At 46.7% G+C, this 26,996-nt stretch overlaps 1 protein-coding gene across 1 annotated transcript; it reads right to left on the bottom strand.

Annotated features, from left to right (window-relative positions):
• Positions 1 to 13,168: 13,168 nt before the first annotated feature.
• Positions 13,169 to 19,497, bottom strand: LOC130874164 (alpha-1,3-mannosyl-glycoprotein 4-beta-N-acetylglucosaminyltransferase-like protein MGAT4E). The gene is made up of 3 exons (XM_057769146.1): positions 19,390 to 19,497; positions 18,761 to 18,857; positions 13,169 to 14,304 (listed from the first exon to the last, which is right to left on the bottom strand). The coding sequence occupies exons 1-3, from the start codon at positions 19,495 to 19,497 to the stop codon at positions 13,169 to 13,171; spliced, it is 1,341 nt and encodes a 446-aa protein (XP_057625129.1).
• Between the last annotated feature and the right edge of the window lie 7,499 nt (positions 19,498 to 26,996).

Raw genomic sequence — 26,996 nt, 5'->3', positions numbered from 1 at the left:
ATAAAATCACACAAAGGCAAAGAACAACCTCAGATCTCTTGAGAAGCATCATGGGGCTGGAGAGATAGCGCAGTTGTTAAGAGCGCCGGCTGTTCTTCCAGAGGATCCAGGTTCAGTTTCCAGCACCCACATGGCGGTTTATCTATAACTCCAGTTCCAGAGGATCTGACACTCTCACACACATGGAGGCAAGTGTGCACATACAACAAATCTTTAAGAGAAAAAAAGCAGGCCGGGTGGTGGTGGCACACGTCTTTAATCCCAGCACTCGGGAAGCAGAGGCAGGCGGATCTCTGTGGGTTTGAAGTCAGCCTGGTCTACAAGAGCTAGTTCCAGGACAGGCTCCAAAGCTACAAAGAAACCCTGTCTTGAAAAAAACAACCCCCCCGCCAAAAAAAAAAACCAACAAACCATAGAGAGAGAGAGAGAGAGAGAGAGAGAGAGAGAGAGAGAGAGAGAGCGCAACTGGGCGGGGTGGTATCTTTAATCCCTTTAATCCCAGGATTTGGGAAGCAGAGGCAGGCGGATCTCTGTGAGTTCAAGGCCAGCATGGTCTACAGAGTGAGTTCCAGGACAGCCAGTACTGTTACACACAGAAACCCTGTCTTGAAAAACAAAACAAAATGAAACAAAGCAAAACAAAAAATCTGGGGGGGGGGGTGCATGCCTTTAATTCCATCACTTGGGAGGCAGAAGCAGAGATTTTGAGGCCAGCCTGGTCTACAGAGTGAGTTCTAGGACTGACTCCATAGCTACTGGGAAATGCTGTATCAAAAAACCAATATATATATTTATATAAAAGTCCTTACAGCTACTTCTAAAGATGAGGGGCCTGGAAAGATAGCACAGAGTTTAGCTCCCATCACCCACTCACAATGGAAGACTCACAACCTCCTATAACCAGTCCTTCTGGCCTCCCTGGGAGGCAGAGGCAGGCAGAGCTCTGTGAGTCAAGGTCAGCCTGATCTACAAAGTAAATTTCAGGACAGCCAGAACTGTTACAGAAAAACTATGCCAAAAAAAAAACCCAAATAATTTCTTTTATTACATGTATCGGTTTAGTTGAAGGGCCACACAAGTCACGGCATACTGGTAGAAGTCAAATGACAGCCGGGCGGTGGTGGCGTTCGCCTTTAATCCCAGTACTCGGGAGGCAGAGGCAGGCGGATCTCTGTGAGTTCGAGACCAGCCTGATCTACAAGAGCTAATTCCAGGACAGGCTCCAAAACCACAGAAAAACCCTGTCTCGAAAAACAAACAAAAAAACAACAAAAAAAAGAAGTCAAATGACAACTTTCAGGAGTTGGTTCTGTCCTTCCAGCATGGGGGTCTCTGGAACTGAATCGCCTTGTCAGCCAGTGCCTTTACCACGGCCGCCTCCTTCTCCTCCTCCTCCTCCTCCTCCTCCTCCTCCTCCTCCTCCTCCTCCTCCTCCCTCCTCCTTCTTCCTTCTTTTTTGTTTTTTCGGGACAGGGTTTCTCTGTGTTGCTTTGGAGACCTACTGAGCCTTCTTGCCCGCCCTTGTTCTTCCTTTTTTTGGGGGGGGGGGCGGGGGAGTTTGAAACCTGGTTTCTATGTATAGCCCTGGCTGTCCTGGCTAGCTCTGTAGACCAGGCTGGCCTCGAACTCACAAAGGTCCACCTGCCTATGCTTCCTGAGTGCTGGGATTAAAGGCATACACCACCACTGCCTAGCTTATTCTTTAAAAAAACAAACAAACAAATAAAACACTACTTATTTTGAGACAGCATCTTATGATGTAGTTTAACTGTTCTGGAACTCACAGAAACTGGCCCGTCTCTGCCTCCTGAGTGCTGAGATTAAAGACATGCACCATTACACACACCTGGCTAAAACCTTTTTTTCCTTTTTTTTTTTTTACATTGTTGTGCATGTTCTCTCCTTCCCCCATGTGAATCCCAGGAACCAAACCCAGGTCATTAGTCTTAGCAGCAAGCACCTTTACCGGCCAGGCTATCTTGCTGGACCTTTCATTTTTTTTTTTTTTTTTAGATAGGGTCTCATGTAGCTAAAGTTGGCCTCAAATTCACTCCGTAGCCCAGGATAACCTTGTATGATGCACCTGCCTCTACCTTCAGAGTGCTGAATCCCTAGCCCAATTTCTCCCCTTATAAGTACACTGGTCATTTTGGATTGGGGGGGGGGCAATAGTTTCTCATCTTTACTTTAAAAACATAAAAAGATTTTTGTTATTTTTAGTTATGAGTGTGTCTGTTGTTAAGTGTGGATACCCAGGGAGGCCAGAAGGACTGGTTATAGGAGGTTGTGAGTCTTCCATTGTGAGTGGGTGATGGGAGCTAAACTCTGTGCTATCTTTCCAGGCCCCTCATCTTTAGAAGTAGCTGTAAGGACTTTTATATAAATATATATATTGGTTTTTTGATACAGCATTTCCCAGTAGCTATGGAGTCAGTCCTGGAACTTGTTCTGTAGACCAGGCTGGCTTCAAAATCTCTGCTTCTGCCTCCCAAGTGATGGAATTAAAGGCATGCACCACCACCCCCCAGCTTTTTTTGTTTTGCTTTGTTTCATTTTGTTTTGTTTTTCAAGACAGGGTTTCTGTGTGTAACAGTACTGGCTGTCCTGGAACTCACTCTGTAGACCAGGCTGGCTTCGAATTCACAGAGATCCACCTGCCTCTGCTTCCCGAGTGCTGGGATTAAACTGTAATAAAAGTATTTTAAAGATTAAAAAAAGGTCGTTGGTTAAAAATAAAGAAACTGCTTGGCCCTCATAGGTTAGAACATAGGTGAGTGGAGTAAACAGAACAGAATGCTGGGAGGAAGAGAAAGTGAGCTCAGATGCAGGGCAGCTCCTCTCAGAGACAGACGCCATGCAGCTCATTGCCAGGGCAGATGTGATGAAGCTCTGACCCAGGATGGACGTAGGCTAGAATCTTACTGGGTGCTATAATGTGTATAGCACCCAGTAAGTATACCTTGGGGTGCTATACACATTATTAGAAATGGGCTAAATTAACACGTGAGAATTAGCCAAGAAGAGGCTAGATATATTGGGCCAAGCAGTGATTAAAAGAATACAGTTTGTGTGTTGTTATTTCGGGGCATAAGCTAGCCAGGCGACCAGGAGCTGGGGCGGCAGGAACACAGCCCGCAGCTCCTACTACAGTATCATCTTTTAAAAAGGAGGGGAAGAACCCGGGTCTGATGTGGGCACAGGGAGAATGCCCAGTGAAGACTGGAACTATGCCAGGGACAGAGGCTCAGAACTGCACCCTCTTGTGCCCCCACCCCATGCCATGAGCCCCCACTCTACCACCATAAACCCCTATCCCAGACCCCATGAACCCCACCTCACACTCCATGAGCCCCCACTACACCCCCACTAATCCCCACCCCACACTCCATGAACCCCCACCCTACACCCAATGAGCCCCTATCCTACACCCCATGAACCCCTACCCCACACCCCATGAACTCCTACCCCACACCCTATGAACCCTACCCCACACCCCATGAACCCCTACCCCACACCCTATGAACCCCTACCCCATCCCCCATGAACCCTAGCCAACACCCCATGAACCCTTACCCCACACCCTATGAACCCACACCCCACACCCCCCTATCCCACACCCCATGAGCCCTCACTACACCCCCCCATGAACCCACACCCCACACCCCATGAACCCCACCCCACATCCCATGAGCCCCTACCCCACACCCCATGAACCCCTACCCCACACCCCATGAACCCCTACCCTATACCCCATGAACCCCTACCCCACCCCCTATGAACCCACACCCCACACCCTATGAACCCCACCCCATACCCTATGAACCCCACCCCACCACCAGGAACCCCTACCCCACACCCCATGAGCCCCCACTACACCCCCCATGAACCCACACCCCATGAACCCCACCCCACACCCCATGAGCCCCTATCCCACACCCCATAAATCCCCACTACACTCCCCATGAACCCCACCCCACCCCAGCCCCATGAGCCCCACCCCCGTGAACTAGCCCAGCCGACACTGGCGCAGGTCTCCCTGTCTTTTTTTTTTTTTTTTGGTTTTTTCAAGACAGGGTTTCTCTGTGGTTTTGGAGCCTGTCCTGGAACTAGCTCTGTAGACCAGGCTGGCCTCGAACTCACAGAGATCCGCCTGCCTCTGCCTCCCGAGTGCTGGGATTAAAGGCGTGCGCCACCACCACCTGGCCAGGAGTTCTGTCTTAACCTGGCATTTAGTACTTTGCTACAGCAGCCCTGGCAAAATGACAAGGACAAAGTCATCCATTTTGTGACAAGATCTCTCTATGTAACCCTGGCTGGCCTCTGCTTCTGCCTCCTGAGTATTGGGATAAAGGACAGCAGGAAAACATTCTCTCTCTCTCTCTCTCTCTCTCTCTCTCTCTCTCTCTCTCTCTCTCTCTCTCTCTCCCTCTTTCATTTTTGTCTAAGTTTGGTTTTTTTTTTTGTTTTTGTTTTTTGTTTGTTTTTCATTTAACAGCAACACTTGGGTTTTTTTTAAGATTCAGTATTCTGTCTGTGTGTATGCCTGCAGGCCAGAAGAGGGCACCAGATCTCATTACAGATGGTTGTGAGCCACCATGTGGTTGCTGGGAATTGAACTCAGGACCCTTGGAAGAACAGGCAGTGCTCTTAACCACTGAGCCATCTCTCCAGCCCCAACACTTGGATTTTTGGGGTTTTTTCATATATATATATATATATATATATATATATATATATTTATTTATTTATTATGTATACAATATTCTGTCTGTGTGTATGTCTTCAGGCCAGAAGAGGGCACCAGACCTCATTACAGATGGTTGTGAGCCACCATGTGGTTGCTGGGCTTTGAACTCAGGACCTTTGGAAGAGCAGGCAATGCTCTTAACCTCTGAGCCATCTCTCCAGCCCCAACACTTGGATTTTTGATCCTGGGAAAAATGATTTCCTTTTTCAGCTTTCAGAACTCTGAAAGAACCAATTTCTACTGCTTTGAGTCACAAATGTGGTTTGGCATTAGACACGGGAATGGAATAGAAGTCGAAAGAGTAAATGATGCTTCACGCGGGAGATGGCAGGCGAGAACTGTCGCTCTGGAAGTAAGTGGGTAGCCTCTTCAGAACCTCTTAATTTTCACATTTTCTAAAGTTAAATGTAGCAAGAATAATTCTGGTACACATTATTAGAGTGACAGGATTCTTCTGTTTTGATTCCATGATTTCAGAGTACCAACTGATTTAGCTGCAAAGACATTGGGCATCACAGCATGCTGTCTGCCTCTAAGATCTGCTCCATGCAAGAGCTGGCTAGCCCTCTGGATGCAGCCACAGACTCAGCACCTCACTGGTCCTTGGAAAGGGGGAAGGGATGAGGTATGGAAGGAACTCAAAAGTAACTGAACCCCAACACTTAGTGGAGTTTGGAGACAGAAACAACCCCCCCCCCCGCAAAAAAAAACCCGACAATTACACACCAGTAGTTGGGTAAAGCAGGCCACAATCCCGGGTGGTATTTAGTATTTAGAACCCAGGCCTAACCCTATAGCAGACCAAAAGTTCTGCTGCTTACGGGCTTAAAATACAGAAATACAAACACTGAGAGATGCATAAGTCACAGTGTCGCTGTTGGGAGGACGCTATGGTAGAAACATCTTTTATTTTATGTGTGTTGGTGTTTTGCAGTGGGTGTTGGGGCTCCTGGAACTGGAGTCACAGTTAAAGCGCCATGAGGGTTCTGGGAATTGAACCCAGGTCCTCGGGAAGATCAGTCAGCGCTCTTCACCACTGGTATAGACATCTTTACTTTGGGTAAGGTCCCACGGTTACAGGTTGGCACAGAGAGGAGCTGCAGATCAAGTAAGGGAGTCTCTCATAAAGCCTTTTGGTAGTCCTTGACCCCAGAAACATCAACATGTGAGCTTCCTTTGAAGTAGGCACCTGGGACTGAGGACAGCAGCTCTGCCTCACCTGTCCATGGAGCCCATGTCTCCTGGAGTGCTCCTTAGCCAGATCCTCATCAGTCAGGCAGGCACAGATGGCTGAGGAACCTTCCTGGAGTCTCTCTTGGTCATTTCCTTCCCTGACTTTATTGCTAGATTAAAAGTCAAAGTTGCTGAGAGATAATAAAGTTTTCCCCTCCCTTTTTTTTTTTTTTCCATTCTTGAGGCGGAGTTTCACAATATAGCCCAGGTTCGTCTCAAATTATCCCCTGGAGCCGGGCGGTGGTGGCGCACGCCTTTAATCCCAGCACTTGGGAGGCAGAGGCAGGCAAATCTCTGTGAGTTCGAGACCAGCCTGGTCTACAGAGCTAGTTCCAGGACAGACTCCAAAAGCACAGAGAAACCCTGTCTCGAAAAACCAAAAAAAAAAAAAAAAAAAAAAAGTATCCCCTGAAGTGCTGAGGTTGTAGGCACAGCTGGCTCAAGCCCTCCTCTTGATGACATGCATACACAGCAACAGCATGTGGCCATCTGTGTGAAGCACGCGCCACAGGGCTGCCCAAGAACCAAAAGGAAAACCGGAGGTGAGGACCAGGCAAGGACAGATAAGCCCTGACTCCAAGGGAAGGCTGCCAAGAACTTGATGGAAAGCTGCCTAACTCCCTTCTCTTTAGAGTACAAAGGACAGAACAGTAGGATAAGATTTGATTGTCTTGAGCTTCTAAACTCTGTGCTCAGTAAGAGTTCTGCGGCTGGCTGGGCAGTGGTGGCGCACGCCTTTAATCCCAGCACTCGAGAGGCAGAAGCAGGTGGATCTCTGTGAGTGTGAGGCCAGCCTGGTCTACAGAGCAAGTTCCAAGACAGCCAGGGCTACACAGAGAAACCCTGTCCCCCCCACCCCCCAAAAAAACAAAACACAGAGAGAGAGAGAAAGAGAGAGAGGGGTGCAGCCTACACCAGAATGCCTGGGAGGGACGATGCATGTCTGGATCCTGGTGTCCTCAGAGATTAGAAGAAGGCATTGGATTCAGGCCCTCAGGAGCAATAAGTGCTCTTAACCGCTGAACTGTCTCCAGCCTCCAGGACAGCCTTTAAGAACTGCTGGTGTCCCTGGCTTTACCCTGGAGTCACGGTGGAGTTGCTCCGGAGTAAGCCCGTTTGTTTTCTATAACCTTCCTGAGTGAAGCAAATGTGCAGCCAGAGTTGAAAACCGCAGCCTAGGGCCCCAGACATTTGAGGAAACAGGATGGTCAGATGGTGCATACTTTAGAAATCGTTCCTCAGCCTGACACTCCATCCAGGCCCAAACAAAATAGAACTTAAAAAAAAAAATCCCTAACATCTTGAAGTTAACAGACTTAAAGTCAAGCTCACTGACTCAAATTCCTGCCACCTCTTTTGAATATGTTGTGATTGTCTGTGCCCTGCCCCAGACAATCACCTAGGGTCCTGACCATGCTGGGTAAGCACCCACTGTGTGTGCTTCTTGTTCCATCATGGTCCCGTCCTGTGGATCCTGTGACAGTTACCAAGGAGGTGAGGGTTCACGCCTATGAAGGAGTCTGCACATCTCTCTCAGACATGAGCCCAGAGACACAAGCTTGAGGTTGTCTTTGGGAGACAACCCTTCCCAGCTGCTGACTGAACTTGGGTCTAGATAACTTCAGCCTATTTCGTACCTGTCTTGCTTCTGAGCGTGACTGCTGAGCAGGAAGGAGGCTGGGGCTCTGAGCAGAGCCCATCCAAGTCCACACTTCTCAATAGCGGTGTGAGCGCGCCGTGTGTTTCATGCACTCCTTGCCTCGATTACAAACCTCAAAGGTAAAATAAGGTAAATGGAGCCTGTTGCTCTGAACCGTACCAAGGAAGGCCCTGGAAATGCTTAGCACAGCGTCTGACCCAGATGGTAATTTGGATACCTCACGAGGCCAGCCGTTTTGTAAAGTATCCCTGGGTTCTCGTGCAGAAATGTGTCCGTGGTCTGATGTCTAGGACAGCACACAGCCAGACCCGGAATGCCGGGAGTTGCCCTATGATTAACATGGAGAGAAGGCCGCCTCCACAGGTTTGCTGACTGGTGAATACTCTCTTCACAGAACATCCCAAACCTGAAGGTGATGTGGTAAAGGGCCAGGGTCTCAGAGAGGAGTTTAGAGGAAAAATGCAGGTGATTCATGTTAATCCCAAAGATGGCAGAAGAAAAGACCACCGACCCAAGTCATCTTGGCCAAATTCAAGCAAGATTTGTTGTTTGTGTACACGGGCTGCCTCCAGCTAAGGTGGGGTTCGAGAGGTTTGCCCTGGGCGAGAGGAAGCCAAGGCTTTTACAGCTCAGGGGCAGGGAGGGTGAATGGATAGGTGAGGTTGCAGGAGCAGATCATAAGCATATCAGGTTAGTTCCTCCTGAAACAAAGACAGGCTTGCAAGGGGGGCTTGACTAGGTAGCCATAGGTGGTCATAGAAGCTTTTGAAACAAAGGTAGGGTTGCAAGATGGTTATAAACAACTTTTGAAATGACGTGGGTGTCATTTCTGGAATGGGCAGCATAGAACCATGAGTAGATAAGGTTACAGGTGGGGTATAGCCCAATCCTTGAGAAACAGAGGTTTAATTATAAACAGAAATGAGCCCAGTTTGTCTTTACTATAAGATGGCTTTCAAGCCTAAAATGGAGGCAGGCTGGTTCTTCAGTTAGTATTTTGAGTCTTGACAGACAGGGGGAAAAGACTCCTCTCTGGATTCTTCTAGTAGAAAGGTGCTTGGCTGATTGAGTGGCGTGGGGTAGCCGGTGACGTGGCTATTACCCCAGACTCGGGGCTAAGGGGACTGAAGAAACTAGAGGTGGTGCTGTCTCTGATTCGGTTGTTTTTGTCCCCAGCAGATGAAACGCCTGGTGAGTGTCCTCTGTGAGACCTCAGGTCCACAGTGATGAAGAACACAGACATGCAGCTTCTAACCTCAGAAAGCAGGTGTTTGGGTCTAAAGAGGGGGATCAGGAACCTTGAAGAGCCACTCGTCTGTAGAGACATACAAAAGAGAGAAGGAGGTTTCCAAGGGAACAAACAACAGAGGGCCTGACCTTGGCGGCCTTTGTGGTAGTGGAAAAAGACTGAGGACAAGTGGTTGGCAAGGTGGAGGTGGCTCAGGCCAGAAAACGGCACATGCAGAGGCCGGTGATGAGCTCAGGCCCACAGGATGAGCGACAAGGGCCGTGCCACGGACAGTGCTTAGCCATGAACTTAGCGAGTTCTTACAAATGTCTGTGACCCAGAAGCTGTGGGGAAGCCACTGAAGAACTCTAAAACTTTCTTTTTAACCTTTATTTTTATGTGTATGGATGTTTTGCCTGAATTTATGTCTGTGCAACATGTGGGCCTGCAGAAGCCAAAGGAGACCTTGGATCCCCTGGAACTGGAGTAATAGATAGTTGTGAGCCACCATGTGGATTCTAGGAGTCGAACCAGGGTCCTCTGGAAGAGCAACCAGTGCTCTTAACTGCCAGCTGAGCCATCTCTCCAGCTCGCTGGTGAACTTTATTTATTTTTTTTTGGTTTTTCGAGACAGGGTTTCTCTGTGGCTTTGGAGCCTGTCCTGGAACTAGCTCTGTAGACCAGGCTGGTCTCGAACTCACAGAGATCCGCCTGCCTCTGCCTCCCGAGTGCTGGGATTAAAGGCGTGCGCCACCATCGCCCAGCTCACTGGTGAACTTTAAATCAGGTAACGTCATGACCTTCTGTGAAGTATCTTTGCCCTCAGACATTAAACACATTTGATTGTCATACAGCCCTGTAGAGATGCTATCTGTCTTGCATCCCAGGGGTCTCAAGCAGCTAAACCCTATCACCCGCCCTTCTTTCTCCTACCAGCAGATGCCTATCTACACCCACACTGATGGAAGAAAAGTGATGTTGCTTGTGGGAAATCCAGGGAACCCGATTTCTCTGCCCTATCTCTTAGCCCTCTTGGCGACAATACTGCTTCTTGAATCTCAGGTTTCTTAAAGTTGCCCAACCAGAAGGGAGATACTCATTCTCCACAGCCTTTTGGTTGGAAAAAACCTGCCCCTCCCTTTTTACCTGGGGCAGGACTAGCAGTGATAGAAATGTCCTGCATGCCTGGGCCTGTCTGAGACTCCCTTTACAAACCCAGCCAGCAGGGTTCGTGGGCAGTCCGAAGGCTGAGGCTGAGGAATCTTCATCCAGGAACAAAAGCCTGTAGTAGTGGGTAAGTGCTGGAGCCAATGTGGTTTCTCTCGACAGGGTTTCCTTGTGTAACAGTGCTGGCTGCCCTGGAACTCACTCTGTAGAGCAGGCTTCCCTCGAACTCATGGAGATTCAACTGCCTCCTCCTTCTGAGTGCTGGGATTAAAGACGTGTGCCGCCACCTTGCTACTATCTGTCTTACGTGTAGGAATTCCTTTTTTCACATGCCAAGCTTGCCTAGTAGGTGGGACTCCTTGTTTTACAGGTAAGGAAATGAACTCCAATGAGATCTTTCAGCTATAAGTTAGCTGGAATTAAAAACCCAGGTTTGGGAGATGCTAAAGCTTTTGTCCTGTCCTTGAACTTTAGTAACCAGAGAAGAGCTCACTTGTTCCGCTTCTGCTTCATGCGGAGATCTCCCTCCTGAGTTCACTTGGTAGAAATGCAGTTTACATATGCACCTACACAACACACATATACTGGTGGTGGCGCACGCCTTTAATCCCAGCACTCGGGAGGCAGAGGCAGGCAGATCTTTGTGATTTCGAGGCCAGCCTGGTCTACAAGAGCTAGTTCCCAGACAGGCACCAAAGCTACAGAGAAACCTTGTCTTAAAAAAACTATAATACACAAACACACACAGAGTTAAAAATAAATCTTTTTAAAAATCAAAATAAGGCTCTTCTAAAGGGGTGACAGGCATGCAGGAGAGTGAAGCAGGATTGCTGTAAATATGAAACTATCTTGGACTACATAGTTCCAGACCTTGTCTCTCCAAGAGAACAAGAGGTGGTTCTTCTGGGTCACAGTGGGAGGTCCCTGGACTCTCGGTGGCTGTACCCATCAGCCACACAGGTTTGTCTCCAGTCCTCAAGGAGGAGGGACTATCACCATTTCTCTGGTTTCAACTGGGCAGCCGGAACCTGTATCACTTCTGACCGTGGGCTTTCTTGGCAGAAAGTGGCCATGAAACATGAACGCCGTTCTTCTACAATGCCATTCCAGAAAATGGGAACTCCCTGCTTTTGACAAAGATGCAGGCAGCACAAGGAAAGAGGTCAGCGAGGATAACAGCTGCTCAGCTGACCTGAAGGGATCCACCAGGCACAGTGGGGGTGGGAGCTTGTAGCCCAGAAGCCCTACTTTTCAAACTGACCAGGCTCAAGTTGCTGGTCCCCAAAGATACCTGAACCTCCACCCCCGTATCAGCCACATAGCATCTCAGCCTGAGTAAGGGAAAGTTGGATCATGCCCCCTGCAAGGCGTGTCTGAGGATAGGTTAGGTGAGCCAGGGTGTTGGGGTTTCTCAAGGTCACTGGATGATGTTACTCAGAAGTAGAGGCAGAGGGGCAGGCATCAGAGGAAGGCTAGGCACTACTGGTAGCTCGATGGTGGCTGTGGTGAGGTTTCTCCAACGCCCACCTCTTTCATCTGCAGGAACCTCCCTGTGACTCGCCACCTTTGGCTGCAAGACATAAATCACCAAGACTGGCCTCAGGTAGGACCTAGGTCACATCAATCCTGTTGGCCAGTGACATTCCAGGTAACTTCTCTCATGTGAGTATTATCTTTATCTATCTATCTATCTATCTATCTATCTATCTATCTATCTATCTATCTATCTATCTATCTATTATGTATGTATGTATGTATGTATCTATCTATCTATCTATCTATCTATCTATCTATCATCTATCTAGCTAACATCTACTGATATATATGGCAATATACATACATATTTATCAGCGTTGATATGGTAGCACAGTTCTATAATCCCAGCACCCAGGAGGTGGAAGCAGGAGAATTTCAAGTTTGAGGCCTTTCTGAGCTACATAATGAAACTTTGTCCAAAAAGGGAAAGAAAGCCAGGCAGTGGTGATGGTGTACACCTTTAATCCCAACACTTAGGAGGCAGAGGCAGATGGATCTCTGAACCTAAGGCTAGCCTGGTCCACAGAGCGAGTTTCAAGACAGCCAAAGCTACACACACAAACCTGTAAGTGGGGACCATTTTTGTTTCCCAGCTGCCTAGACCTGAATAATCACACAGAAACTATATTAATTAAACACTGTTTGGCCAATGGCTCAGGTTTATTTTTAGCTAACTCTTACATCTTAAATTAACCCATTTCTATTAATCTGTGTATTGTCACAAGGCTGTGACTTACTGGTAAGGTTCCGGTGTCTTTCTCCTTCAGCAGCTACATGGCATCTGCCTAACTCCACCTTCTTTCCTCCTCTATCTCTGCTTGGATTTCCTGTCTTGCTATATTCTGCCCTGCCATAGGCCAAAGCAACTTCTTTATTAATCAACAGTAATAAAAATATATTCATAGCATACAAAGGGGAATCCCACATAAAAAAAACCTGTCTCAAAAACGAAAACTAAAAAACAAAACAAAAAGGGAAAGGAAAGAAAGAATGAAAAACATTGTAAAGAATCTTTCTTGATTTCTAGTTATTACTATTATTGTTATTGAGTGTCATGAACTTGACAGTGTGTGCAGAGTCTGGAGTCTGTGGTTTCCAGGATAGAATTCAGGTCATCAAACTTGCACAGCAAGAGCTGTTACTCACTGAGCCGCCTTGCTGTTTCTTATGTGTGTCAGTCCCAGGACTCCTTAGGGGCTAGGTATGACTCACTGGCAGAGTGTGTGCTCAGTCTCCAGCACCAGAACAAAGCTGGGTGTGCTTTCCACACTCACGCTCCCCACTCCCACCTCTGTGAAGATAAAATGTGTGTACATGCTTACACACACCCCGCCGGGGGAGATCCAAGAATCCCGGAATGTAAGGATTCTAAGAGGGACCAAGGGTTTTCCCCAAATTTGACGAAGTTACGTTTGTCAGGGTAAAACAACAACAACAAAATCCTACCGGAGTGGCTTGTTTGGGTAAAAAAAGGAAGAATGTTTCCTAATGCCCTTTTCCCTGCCTACTACTATTCCCTTGGATTTCTCCAAAGTCATTCGTATTGGCCAGAGTGAAATGGCTTCAAGCTTTTAATCATTCATACTCTCCTATGCCATCAGCTCCGGTCAGCTGCTCCGTTTAAGGCATCGCCCTCCCAGAGGTAGATGTGCCTGATCATGAGACCACCGGCCTGATTGGCATTTACCGTCAGCTTCACGCAGCTCACTTGGTACCCAATGTTTTTCAGAACGATCTGATCCATCTGCCCTTGCACAAGACGGCCCAGCAGGGTAAAGTGGGTACAGTTGGGGGGCTCACCTTCAGGCTGGTAGCCTAGCTCTACCTGTCCTTTTTCGAGAATGTGTTTTCCATCCATGATGGAGCCTGTTCTTATCTGCACTCTGTTCAGGTTCGCTGGATGGTTCAAAATCACTGTCCAATAGTTCCCTGTAGTGACATTGTAGGTCCAAAAGAAGGACTCATCCAGAGTGTAGGCCTCCTGGGGAGAGTGAACACCAGAGCGCCTCATGTCCGTGAACACAGCTCCGGGGAGGATGTCAGGACCATGGGGACTTTTCTCCTGGGCTGTTAAGGTCTTGTTCTCCAAAGTGAAGCGAGCTAACCTGTGGTAGAAGAGGAAAGGTCTGCAGAGGATTGGGTTTGGCTGATCCAGGAGGATCCGGAAGTGAGGGATCAGCCAGTCGAGTGGTCGCTCCTTGTGGAAGAGGAGGAGGAAGCGGGCCAGGAGAGGAAGGTCCCTGTTGTGGAAAAGTTTGCCGAGAAAGCCCATATTAGAGAACTCCAAGAGCACCCATGTGTGGGGCTTCCTGTTGATCACCTTTGAGTGAATGTGGGTGACAAAATTGGGGGCACAAAAGACATCGTCCTCTATCAACAGGAAGTAAGTAGAGAGCTTTGTGGCAAAGCTCATGAGGAAGGCATGATCTACATTCTGCTTGGAGTACATCTGCCCCTGAGAGCGCTCATTCTGGTCGTGATTCACAGTGGGGTAGGCATCGAATGGGGCATGGATCAATAGCAATTGCCCTGCTATGATCTGTGAACTGTAGAGGCTTGAAATATGGAGAACAGTTTTTCTGAGCCAGGTAGAGTCGGAATCTGCCAGGTGAACCAGCACCGTTATCCGTTTCTGCTCAGCTATGGAGGAGGCGTGGTACAGGGAGGCCAGTGTATCCAAGAGGCCACCTTGACCCTGTCGTGACACTGAGGTGATCCCCACCGTCAGCCATGCTAAGAAGAGGTAAACCAGGGACAACTGTCAACGTGTGGTGGGGTGGTGAAAGCAAGCATACAGACTAGAGAAACAAGGCATGGTGAGGCACGCCTGTAATCTACCCTTAGTACTAACTAGTGAAGCTGAGGCAGGAGGACCAGGAATTCAGTATGAGCAACATAGTACAGTGAGGTCCTGTCTCAATTAAAATAAAATAAACTTACAGTATTAGGGAATGGGGCTGGAGAAGTGGCTCATCCTCTGCTCGTGCTGAGGATCCAAGTTTGGTTCCCTGCGCCCATGTTAGGAGACTCACAACAGTTTATAACTTCAGCCCCAGACCACACCCTCTTCTGACCTCCATGCACACCCACCCATACACGTGTGCTTATTATACACACATAATAAATCCTACAGATGAGAGAACGCTGTCTTGGATATTTAGTTTTTAGCTTGGCAGATAGAATGAACATTTTTGCTACTTAAAAACTTTTTTAAAGATTTATTTTATTTTAAATGCACTGGTGTTTTGCCTGCATGCATGTCTGTGTGAGGATGTCAGATCCCCTGGAACTGGAGTTACAGACAGCTGTGAGCTGCCACGTGAACCTGAGGCCTCTGGAGGAGCAGTCAGTGCTCTTAACTGCTGAACCATCTCTGCAGCCCCCATTCTTGCTACTTTTACTTTTTAAAGATTTATTTATAGCCAGGCAGTAGTGGTGCATGCCTTTAGTTCCAGCACTTGGAAGGTAGAGTTCAAGGCAAGCCTGGTTTACACAGAGAGTTCCAGGGCATCCAGAGCTACACAGAGAAACCCTGCTCAACACCCTCCCCCCCAATGTCTTATGTATACAGTGTTCTGCCTGCATGTATGCCTGTGCACCAGATCCCATCACAGACGGCTGTGAGCCACCAGCTTGGTACTCGTAAGTCTGGTCATTTGTCCTGAAATTTTAGTCTCATCTGCAAATTTATTAGGCATGCAGAATCCTGATGCCACCTTCAGAGTCTGTTCCAACTAGATCACTTGTATGTACTTAAGGACTGAGGGAATACTAAGCTAAGCGCTGCTGGAGCCTTCTGAATATTCTTTTCTAAGACAAGCTCTTAGCTAGGTGTGGTGGCGCATGCCTTTAATCCCAGTACTCTGGAGACAGAGGCTGGTGGGTCTCTGAGTTTGAGGCCAGCCTGGACTACAGAGTGAGTTCCAGGACAGCCAGGGCTACACAAAGAAAACTTGTCTCAAAAAAGAAAAAAATAAAGACAGGATCTTTCTGTGTGTGCCCGGCTGGCCTGGAACTCACTTGTTGGCTAAGATGACCTCGAACTTGCAGTCATTCTCCTGCCTCAGCCTCCTAAGTGCTGAGATTGCATGTGTGTGTCGGCACATCCAACCTTTTTCAGAGTCTTTTTTTACAACTTGAAGCTTGTGACTAAAAAACTTGATAAATATTAGCTTTTTGTTACGGTTATACTATAATTCTTTCTGCTTTATCCTTTTGTTCAAATCATCTTCCCAAACGTCCCCTTTAACAAAGGTATATGGAGCAGGGAGGTTTTTCTAAAAGCCAGGAGCCCACTCTTGTTTTGGTCTGCTTTCTAGGTGCTAGGGACTGGGTGACAGATTTCATAAACACTGTCTTGGTTATTTTTAGTCAACACAACACAAGCTAGAGCCACATGCAAAAGGGTAACGTTTTTTGTCTTTTTAAGATTTTTCAAGGCAGGTCTTCTCTAACAGTCCTGGTTATCCTGGAACTCGCTTTGTAGACCAGGCTGGCCTCGAACTCACAGAGATCCGCCTGCCTCTGCCTCCCGAGTGCTGGGATTAAAGGCTGCGCCACCACCACCCGGCAGAAGGACAGTCTTTTTTTTTTTTTTTTTTTTTTTTTTGGTTTTTCGAGACAGGGTTTCTCTGTGGTTTTGGAGCCTGTCCTGGAACTAGCTCTGTAGACCAGGCTGGTCTCGAACTCACAGAGATCCGCCTGCCTCTGCCTCCCGAGTGCTGGGATTAAAGGCGTGCCCGGCCAGAAGGACAGTCTTAATTGGGAAAACGCTTCCATAAATTTGCCTGTAGGCAAGTTTGTAGGGCATTTGCTTGATTAATAACTGATGTTGGAGGGCTCAGCTCACTGCAGGGAGTTTCACCCCTGGGCAGCTGGTCTTGGGGTCTAGAAGAAAGCAAACTGGGCAAACCAATAAGCAGTGTCCCTCCATGACCTCTGTATCAGATCCTGCCTTCCGGTTCCTGCCTGAGTTTCTGTCTTGATTTACCTGGAGGCCTAAACTGACGCAACCCTCTCCTCCCTAGGTTGCTTTGTGGCTGAGATACACAGTCTATAAAAGCACTCAACTGTTTCAGTTTTCCAGTCCAGGAACCCAGGAGCCCCAGTTCTGCCACCTCTGACTGTGGTGTTAGCTAAGTCCTTTCAGCCCCTGAGTTTAGTCCTAAAACCCATGACCCTCTTGTCTCAAATGTTCTTTAATCCAGTGATTGATCTTTCTAACAATAACTAACTTTATTTTTCCCACCAATGATTTTCTCTTCTCTTCTCTTCTTTTCTTTTCTTTTTTTTTGGACAGGCTCCAAAACCACAGAGAAACCCTGTCTCGAAAAACAAAACAAAACAAAAAAAACCAAAAAACAAAAAACAAAACAAAACAAAAAGACTGGTGGAGTTGGAGAGATGGCTCAGTAGTTAAGAAAGCTTGATGCTGTTGCAGAATTCTGTTTTCAGCACCCAGATCAGCGGGTCATGTCTACCTGAAACTCCAGCTCCTGGGGATCCATACCTATACCACACATACACACACCCATACATACACACATACACACACCCATACATACATACCTACATACCATACACACAGAAACAAACAAACAAAAAACAATGGTTGGCATCATGTCCCTCCAAAAAAGGTCACATAAGGTCTGGAGAGACAGCCCAGGGGTTAAGAGTTCCTACTGCTCTGACGGAGGAGCTGAGTTCAGTTCCCAGCACCCATCTGGTAAGCTTTACAAACTGCCTATAGCTGCAGCTCCAGGGTCCGATGCCCTCTTCCGGCCTCTTGTACTTGCATGCATGTACATGTAGCCATAGACAGAGACACAGGCCTTCAATTAATTAAAAATAAAGAGCATGATACAATGGCGCATGCCTTTAACCCCAGCACTCAAGAGGCAGAGGTGGGAGGTTCTCTATGAACTCAACCTGGTACACAATGAGACTTTTTTTAAAAATATTTATTTATTTATGTATACAATATTCTGTCTGCGTGTATGCCTGCAGGTCAGAAGAGGGCACCAGATCTCATTACAGATGGTTGTGAGCCACCATGTGGTTGCCGGGAATTGAACTCAGGACCTTTGGAAGAACAGGCAATGCCCTTAACTGCTGAGCCATCTCTCCAGCCCGGTGAGACTCTTTCAAAATCAATAAACAAAATCCCACATGATCATCCATCCTGCAGCTCCTCACCAACACCAAAAGCCACATAACCATCCATTCCTAGGGCACCATCATAATTGTAGATTGAAATATTAGGTTACACAATGGAGTTATGCTCCTTGTTTAACCAATGTAAACGTGTATGATATTGTAGATGAGTCTATATACAATGTAATGTTCAGAAATGTTTTGTAATATGTAGTCAACATATTGTATTCACCTACTTTAAGTAATATATATATATATATGCATGTGAGTATGTGTGTGTGTGTGTGTATGGTGTGTGATGTAAAACAATCCTTTTGTACACTGTGAATATGTGTTACTCTCATTGGCTAGTAAAGAGCTGACTGGCCAATAGCTAGCCAGGAAAAGGTTGGGTGGGACTTACGAACAGAAAGACAGCACTGGGTAGAAGAGGGCAGGGGTCACCAGGAGACACACAGAGAAACAAGATGTTGTGCTGAAAAAAGGTACTGCCACATGGTAGAGTGTAGATAAGAAATATGGGTTGATTTAATTGGAAAGAGCTAGTTAGTAACAAACCTAAGCTATTGGCCAAGCATTTATAATTGATATTAAGTTTCTGTGTGGCGTGTGATTATTTTATTCAGGAGCTAGGTTTTAGGACAGAGCTGTCTGGTGGAACACAGAAAAGTCTGCCTACAGGCATGTGTGTGTGTGTGTGTGTGTGTGTGTGTGTGTGTGTGTGTGTGTGTATGTGTGTGTGTGTGTGTGTGTGATGCTGGGAACTGAAGTCAGGTCCTCTGGAAGAAAAGCAAGTGCTCCTAACACTGAACTATCCTTCCACCCCCTGATTCCACCTATTGAAACACTACCTTGATCTATTGTTTCTTCCTCATACCCTGATTTGTCGATGTTCTGGGAGGGGGCTGACAGTCAGATTCAAGTGTTCCTGAACAGAGGTCTGCTTTTCCTCCTCCTGTTCTCTTCTTTCCTAGTCATCTTCCCTCATAGGATCCTCCCCTCCCTGAGACACTCCAGCTCCCTCCCTGGTACTCACTCTTTCTTCTCTGGTGGATTTTTTCCAAATATTTGGAGGTAATGGTCTGCCAGTCTTCTAGGGATCTGGGCTTCTTCTTACTGCTATGCCTCATCACCTGGACCATTGACATATATGTCAATCAATATTTCTGCTTGAGCCGGGCAGTGATGGTGCATGCCATTCGGGAGGCAGAGGCAGGCAGATCTCTGTGAGTGTGAGGCCAACCTGGTCTATAAGAGCTAGTTCCAGGACAGGCTCCAAAGCTACAGAGAAACCCTGTCCCAAAACAAAACAAAACAAAACAAGCAAAAAACACAAAACAAAACAACAAATATTTCTCCTAGCCTCCCATATGCCATTTCAGGGGCAGAGGTGAGATGCCCCAGTCTTCTAGAGAAGTCCAACGCAGTGCCTGCCATGGGACAAGAGTCATGGCTCTGGCAGTGTTTGTTTTCTCCTTTACCTTGAGAAACATGACATATAAATGTAGCTAATTCATGGGATAATGGGTAGATCCACACCCCAGCTCCACTCAGAGCTTCCGGCTCCCAGGTGGAGAGGGTTAGAAGCAAAGGACAGGTTCCTTAGGCAACCTGCCTGTCCTCACCTTCCCACTGTGCATGCCCAGTTCCCCAAAGAATAGTCACCACATTTTGGACGTCTTCAATTTCCTCAGGCACCTTCAGGATGATGAAGAACCACAGCAATATGATGGCCAGAGAGGTTTTGAAGCACTGCTTGATGGAACAGCGCATGGCTGCCCTGGGATGTGGTTCCTACAGCAGGAAGTCAGGGTGTCCAGCAAGAGAACTTCACCCTCCCTGACTGTAAGATTACTGTTAACTTACACTACTAAGCTTTGATCTGGGAACTGGACAGGACACACACAACCGTGTTCCCCACCTAGAGAAAGAAGGTCTACTGTCCTGCGGTGACATTTGCTGCCTTTCCTTACACATTTGTTTGGAGTTTCGACTTTCTCAAAGTTTCCCCTGCTCAGGATGATAAGGGCTAACTGAAACATTATTAACGTGGCCAGTTTGTACTAGGAAACAGATGGTCATTGTACTGTATGTATTTAAAAAGAGTCAAAGCCAGAAGTGGTGGTGCACTCCTTTAATCCCAGCATTGGAGGAGGCAGAGGCAGGTGGATCTCTGTGAGTTCAAAGTCAGCCTGGTCTATAAAGTGAGTTCCAGGACAACCAGTGCTGTTACACCTGTTAAACCCTCTTAAAAAATGGTTTACAACAAAAAGTCAAACTATTAGGTGGGGTGGGGTGGGGATGGGGTGGTGGCACACGCCTTTAATTCTAACACTCAAGAGGCAGAGGCAGGCGGATCTCTGAGTTCAAGGCCAGGCTGGTCTACAAAGTGAGTTCCAGCCGGGCGGTGGTAGCGCACTCCTTTAATCCCAGCACTTGGGAGGCAGAGGCAGGCAGATCTCTGTGAGTTCCAGGCCGGCCTGGTCTACAAGAGCTAGTTCCAGGACAGGAACCAAAAGCTACGGAGAAACCCTGTCTCGAAAATCCAAAATAAACAAACAAACAAACAAACAAAGTGAGTTCCAGGACAGCCAGGGCTACGTAGATAAACCTTGTCTCAGAAGAAAAAACAAGACAAAAAACAAAACCCAATGAAGCACAATAAGTCAAACTATTAAGATAAAATAGCTGAAGTCAGTTTGAGACCAGCCTGGTCTACAAGAGCTAGTTCCAGGACAGGCTCCAAAACCACAGAGAAACCCTGTCTCTAAAAACAAAACAAAACAAAACAAAAAAATAGCTGAAGTCGACAGACACGGTGGCACATGACTGTATTCTAGCACTTGAGAGGGGGAGCCTGAAGGATCAGGGTTCAATGTGTCCTTGGTTGTGTAGTGAGTTTGAAGCTAGCCCGGGCTATCTGAAACCCTGTCTCAAAAAACCAAATAAGTAGCCGGGCGGTGGTGGCGCACGCCTTTAATCCCAGCACTTGGGAGGCAGAGGCAGGCGGATCTCTGTGAGTTCAAGACCAGCCTGGTCTACAAGAGCTAGTTCCAGGACAGGTTCCAAAACCACAGAGAAACCCTGTCTCGAAAAACCAAAAAAAAAAAAACCAAAACAAACAAACAAACAAACAAAAAAAACCCAAATAAGTAAATATAGCTGAAATTGATGTGATGCTAAAGTCTATGTCAAATTGATACTTTCCTTGTCTTTTAAGATCAAAGACTTTTAAATTAAATATACTTGGATTCATAGGCCTTAACGAGGGCAGGATTCTGTTAACGCAGGGTAAGCTAGGTGAGTTTGGGGTTATTGGAACACAGGCTAGCTCAGGCTCAAAAGTGAGTACCAACCCTCTTGAGTACCTTTTCTGATTGATCCTAAACTCTCAGAAGAAGGGCTTTCATATGCCTTGTCACCTGAGCTCAGTTATTGTTCTGCATACTCAGGACACAAAAAAAGAAACATAGCCAAATGATTTCTATGCCCCAGAGGCCACAATATTCTCCAGTCTCTTTCATTCCTAGAGATGTCTCCCAGCTTAGTGGGGTTTAACTTTTTTTTTTTTTGGTTTTTTCGAGGCAGGGTTTCTCTGTAGCTTTGGTGCCTGTCCCGGAACCCCGGAACTAGCTCTTGTAGACCAGGCTGGCCTCGAACTCAGAGATCCGCCTGCCTCTGCCTCCCAAGTGCTGGGATTAAAGGCGTGCGCCACCACCGCCCGGCTGGGGTTTAACTTTTTTAATTAATTGAATAGTTAATTCATTACTATTATTCTTTCACTCTTTTTTTTTGGGGGGGGGGCTTTAGCAGCTGAGCCATCTCTCCAGCCCAAATTTCTTTTTTAAAAATTATGTGTGTCTGTATCTGTGCTTATGTAAGTGCAGTGCCCGTGGAGGCCAGAAGAGGGTGCTGGGATCCACCTAGAGCTCCAGTTCTAGGTGATGTGAGCTGCCTACTTTGGGTACTAGGAACTGCACCCGGTTCTCTGCAGATGCCATCACATGCTCTTGAGGGCTGAGCCCTCCCTCTACCCCGAGGTTTTTTTTTTTTTTTATAATAGTTATAAAAAAACAATACTTACTACTAATAATAAAGTTTTATAGATAACACTTTTTCTTACCTGTTTTCGTTAAGACTTTTGTCACAGGGATGATTCACGTATGAATTTCCATGTGAGAGACCCAGATGGTCCAGGCTTCTCTAGACCATGAACTCATGGACAAGTGTGCTTAATGAAAAGGCTAAGTAATTACAGCTGAAAGGCTTCACCACAATAGACATAGCTCAGTTCCCTTCTGCCCTTCCCGGGACATTGTTAGGCAGCAGGGGATTCTGTTCTTGTTCAGCCTTCTCAGGTCAACGGTCTTCTGGAAGAGGTGGGACAAAGACTTAGAGGAACCAGAGGGCTGTCACTCCAGCCGTTAGGGACAGTGGTCTGAGGTCTCTGAGGTGTCCTCTCTTAAGCTCAGCTCCCTCTGTGATGTGACTATTGTGTCTCCAGCACCCCTGCATAGCATCAGAGGAGCACAGGCAAGCACCCTTACATGTGATGAGTGTGTGCTTCATAATCCCTATCTAGTAATTATATATATATTTTTGTTTGTTTGTTTGTTTTGCTTTTTTCGAGACAGGGTTTCTCTGTGGTTTTGGAGCCTGTCCTGGAACTAGCTCTTGTAGACCAGGTTGGTCTCGAACTCATAGAGATCCACCTGCCTCTCCCTCCCAAGTGCTGGGATTAAAGGTGTGCGCCACCAACGCCCGGCCTAATTATATATTTTTAAAAATGTTTATTTAGCTTTCTTTCTTTCTCTCTCTCTCTCTCTCTCTCTCTCTCTCTCTCTCTCTCTCTCTTTCTTTCTTTCTTCTTTCGAGACAGGGTTTCTCTGTGGTTTTGGAGCCTGTCCTGGAACTAGCTCTTGTAGACCAGGTTGGTCTCGAACTCATAGAGATCCACCTGCCTCTGCCTCCCAAGTGCTGGGATTAAAGGTGTGCGCCACCAACGCCCGGCCTAATTATATATTTTTAAAAATATTTATTTAGCTTTCTTTCTTTCTCTCTCTCTCTCTCTCTCTCTCTCTCTCTCTCTCTTTCTTTCTTCTTTCGAGACAGGGTTTCTCTGTGGTTTTGGAGCCTGTCCTGGAACTAGCTCTTGTAGACCAGGTTGGTCTCGAACTCACAGAGATCCGCCTGCCTCTGCCTCCCGAGTGCTGGGATTAAAGGCGTGCGCCACCATCGCCCGGCTTTGTTTTGTCTTTTTTAACAAAGGGAATAGCTGTAGAGAACCACCAAGCCTGCCCATCCCATACTGCTTCCCTGAAACTCTGTCCAATCTCTCCTGGCCTCCCACTCCCTCTCACAGCCTGATCTTGTCCCCCTGCGTGTCCCCCTGTCTCTTTTGCATGACACTTCTCTACTCGCAGAAAAGCAGGCCTGTTTTCTTCCTGTGGAAGGAGAGGCAAAAAAGAAAGTCCCTCCCTTGAACTCATGTGTCAAGTTCTGTCCCGCTTCTCTGAAGTGCTACACAGCAAGTCTTTGACAGTGTGGGCTTCAGACCACCTCGTGTTCTTTCCCACCGTACTGGAGCTCCTGTCGTCCTGGCAGCTTCCCCGCTGACCATTCCTGCTCAGCTTTCTCCCTGGGCTCATGCATTCCCTACTCCATCAGTGCACATGGTCTCAAAGCTTTTCTTCTCCACGTTCTCTCTGGCTAACCCCAGACCTGTGTGTGTGTGTTTGCTTGTAAAATACACCCACCTGAGCTCCAGGTCACCTGTTTAAAGTCTCTGCTTGGATGAATAAGAATCATTTCAATACCAGAAACAAAATACAAAACCAGATCTCTCTCTTCTACCATTTCCTCACATTCTCTCCATCACAGCAAACTATACCATCACCTCTTACATAAACTGCTGGGCGGCAGGGGATACAGGGGACTTCTGGATGCTTTTGTCTTCTCTGCACTACAATCTGTTTTTACCTAGAATATGACCCCTTTTGAAGGTCAGCTCAGACAGCAATTAGTAGTTGTCTGTCTGGCCTTTACAGTCCCAAACCTGCACCCTGTTCTCCTGCAATCCATCCTCTACTCCCTAGCCACCTTTATATTCTATCTATATTCTATCTATCTATCTATCTATCTATCTATCTATCTATCTATCTATCTATCTATCATCTATCTATCTATCCATCCATCCATCTGGTTTTTTTGTTTTTTTTTTTTTTTTTTGAGACAGGGTTTCTCTGTGTAACAGAGATCCTCCTGCTTCTGCCTCTTGAGTGCTGGGATTAAAGGCCTTTGCTACCACCATCCCACTTTTTTGAGACAAGGTTTCTCTGTGTAGCCCTGACCATCGAGGAACTTGCTTTGTAGTCCAGGCTAGCCTTGAACTCAAAAGAGATTGCCTGCCTCTGCCTCCAAGTGTTGGGTTTAAAAGCCTGTACAGGCGCCACCACCCAGCCCTGAGACACCTTTTAAAATTACAAACCAGCCGGGCGGTGGTGGCGCACGCCTTTAATCCCAGCACTTGGGAGGCAGAGGCAGGCGGATCTCTGTGAGTTCGAGACCAGCCTGGTCTACAGAGCTAGTTCCAGGACAGGCTCCAAAGCCACAGAGAAACCCTGTCTCGAAAAACCAAAAAAAAATAAAAAATAAAATTACAAACCAAACTGGGTGTGGTTTCGCACGCCTTTAATCCCAGCACTCGGGAGGCAGAGGAAGGTGAATCTATGAGTTTGATGCCAACCTGGTCAACATACAGGAGTTCCAGGACAATCAGGGGTACACAGTGAGACCTTATCTCAAAACAAATCAAAGGAAAATGCGAACAAACAAAAAAACCCAAACAAACAAAACAACTACCGCCCAATCAGAAATTAGAAATCGGTGGTCTGGAGAGAGGGCTCAATAGTTAAGATCACTTTCTGGTCTCCAGAGAACCCAGGTCTGAGTCAGAGAACCTACACGGTGGCTCACAACGGTCTGAAACTCCAGTCCCAGGGGATCTGATGCTCTTCTCTGATCTCCACATGCATCAGACATGCATGTGGCATACAACATACAAACATTTAAGCAGAAAACTTATACACATAAGATACTTCTAAATCTAGTAAGATGGCATGTATCTGTGACCCCAGCACGGGAGTCTGAGGTGAGAGCATGTGAGTTAGGATGCTACATAAAAAAAAATCCTTCAAAAAGAAAAAAGAAAAGAAAGAAGAAGCAGGCTTTTAACCATGCACACCTTTAATTCCAGCACTTGGGAGACAGAGGCAGATGGATCTCTGTGAGTTCAGGGCCAGCCTGGTCCAGAGAGTGAGTTCCAGGACAGCCAGTGCTACCCAGTGAATTTTGAGAAAATTCGTCTCAAAAAATAACATAAATAAACAAACAAATAAATAAAATTATTAATTAAATAAATCAATAAAATTATTGTTAAAATAAAAATTCTAAATCAAAAAGCCACAGAGAAACTCTGTCTCGAAAAAACCAAAAAAAAAAAAAAAAATTCTAAATCAAGTGAGATACCTCTTCTGCTTGTCATCCTCTGGTGGCCTCTCACTGCAAATAAGAAGTTTCAACTCCTGATCATGGCCGACTTGTAAAATTTCTCTCTAGACTTCTATAGAGGCTTGTTTTCTTGGAGGATGTCCTATAAGGCATTCTCTCTCTCTCTTTTTTTTTTTTTTGGTTTTTCGAGACAGGGTTTCTCCGACAGGGTTTCTCCTTAGCTTTGGAATCTGTCCTGGAACTAGCTCTTGTAGGTCAGGCTGGCCTCGAACTAACAGAGATCCGCCTGCCTCTGCCTCCCAAGTGCTGGGATTAAAGGCGTGCGCCACCACCACCTGGCTTTTTTTTTTTTTTTTTTTTTGAGACAAGGTTTCCTCTGTAGCTTTAGTGCCTGTCCTGGAACTAGCTCTTGTAGGTCAGGCTGGCCTCGAACTCACCGAGATTTGCCTGCCTCTGCCTCCCGAGTACTGGTGGCATACTGGACTCTTTTTTTTTTTTTTTAAGATTTATTTATTATGTATACAACATTCTGCCTGCATGTATGCCCACATACCAGAAGAGGGCTCCAGATCTCATTACAGATGGTTGTGAACCACCATGTGGTTGCTGGGAATTGAACTCAGGACCTCTGGAAGAGGAGCCAGTGCTCTTAACCACTGAGCCATCTCTCCAGCCCCCATACTGAACTCTTGAGTCAGGGTCTTTGCACATGCTGTTCCTTTTTTTTTTTTTTAATCTAATACTTATTTTTATTTCATGTGCATTGGTGTTTTGCCTGCCTGTATGTCTGTCTGTATGAGGTCATCAGATCCCCTAGAACTGGAATTACAGACAGTTGTGAGCTGCCATGTGGGAGCTGGGAATTGAACCTGCAGTCAGTGCTCTTAACCACGGAGCCATCTCTCCAGCCCTGCACATGTCATTCTTTTAGAACACTTCTCTGTCGATTTACCCCATAGTTGCCCCTTCCCTGTAACTGAACTCCAAGCTCAGTGTTCTCTTTGATGCTTTGAGTTACTGGCTGGAAAGCCTCATTTCCATCCTTCCGTCTACCTACTGGATAATCTGTTATATTTTCCTGCGCATTTTGCAACCAGAAACAATCTTGGTTGTGTTTACTGTCTGTCACTGTCTGCTAGCCTAGAATTATAAACTTCAGAAAGGCAGCCCCTTCATTTTATTTGGTACTATATCTCCAACATTTTGCAGAGTACCTGGCCCTAAGAACCATGCTCAACAAGTCTTTACTAGTTCATGGGTTATGGGAGAATCGTGATAGTTGACAAAAGTTCACCTGGAAACACTATGCTAGATGCTAAGGGCATAGTAGTGCCATGAGGCCAGAGAAGGGCCATAGGTACAAGAGGGTTAAAACACAGATCATGGGCTCAGAAAAACTAGGCTAGAATCTACTTCTGTTCAACTTGTTTGTGTGATGTTGGCCAAATGACTCAGTCTTTCTGAAGCTGAGCTCCTCCTCTATCAACTGAAGATGACAAATGACAACTCTCAAGTGCCTACGGGTTCTTTTGTTGTTTAAGATGGGATCTCATGCAGTCCTTGCTGGATTTCGCTTTACTCAGCAGCTCAGTCTGCCCTGAGACCTCTCACACTTTTGGCAGCCCATGACCTTCTGTAGCTGCAGTTCCAGCGCTCTAATGCTCTCCATCTTGCCCCACAATGCTTGTTGGTACGTTAGGTCCTGGGTAAGCACTTGAATTGGGCTGAAGTCAGAATTCCACTCTAGTCCTGGGCGGGTGAAC

The sequence above is a fragment of the Chionomys nivalis genome, chromosome 5 (assembly GCF_950005125.1).
Source record: "Chionomys nivalis chromosome 5, mChiNiv1.1, whole genome shotgun sequence".
NCBI lineage: Eukaryota > Metazoa > Chordata > Mammalia > Rodentia > Cricetidae > Chionomys > Chionomys nivalis.
This window is presented reverse-complemented; position numbering and strand designations above follow the sequence as displayed.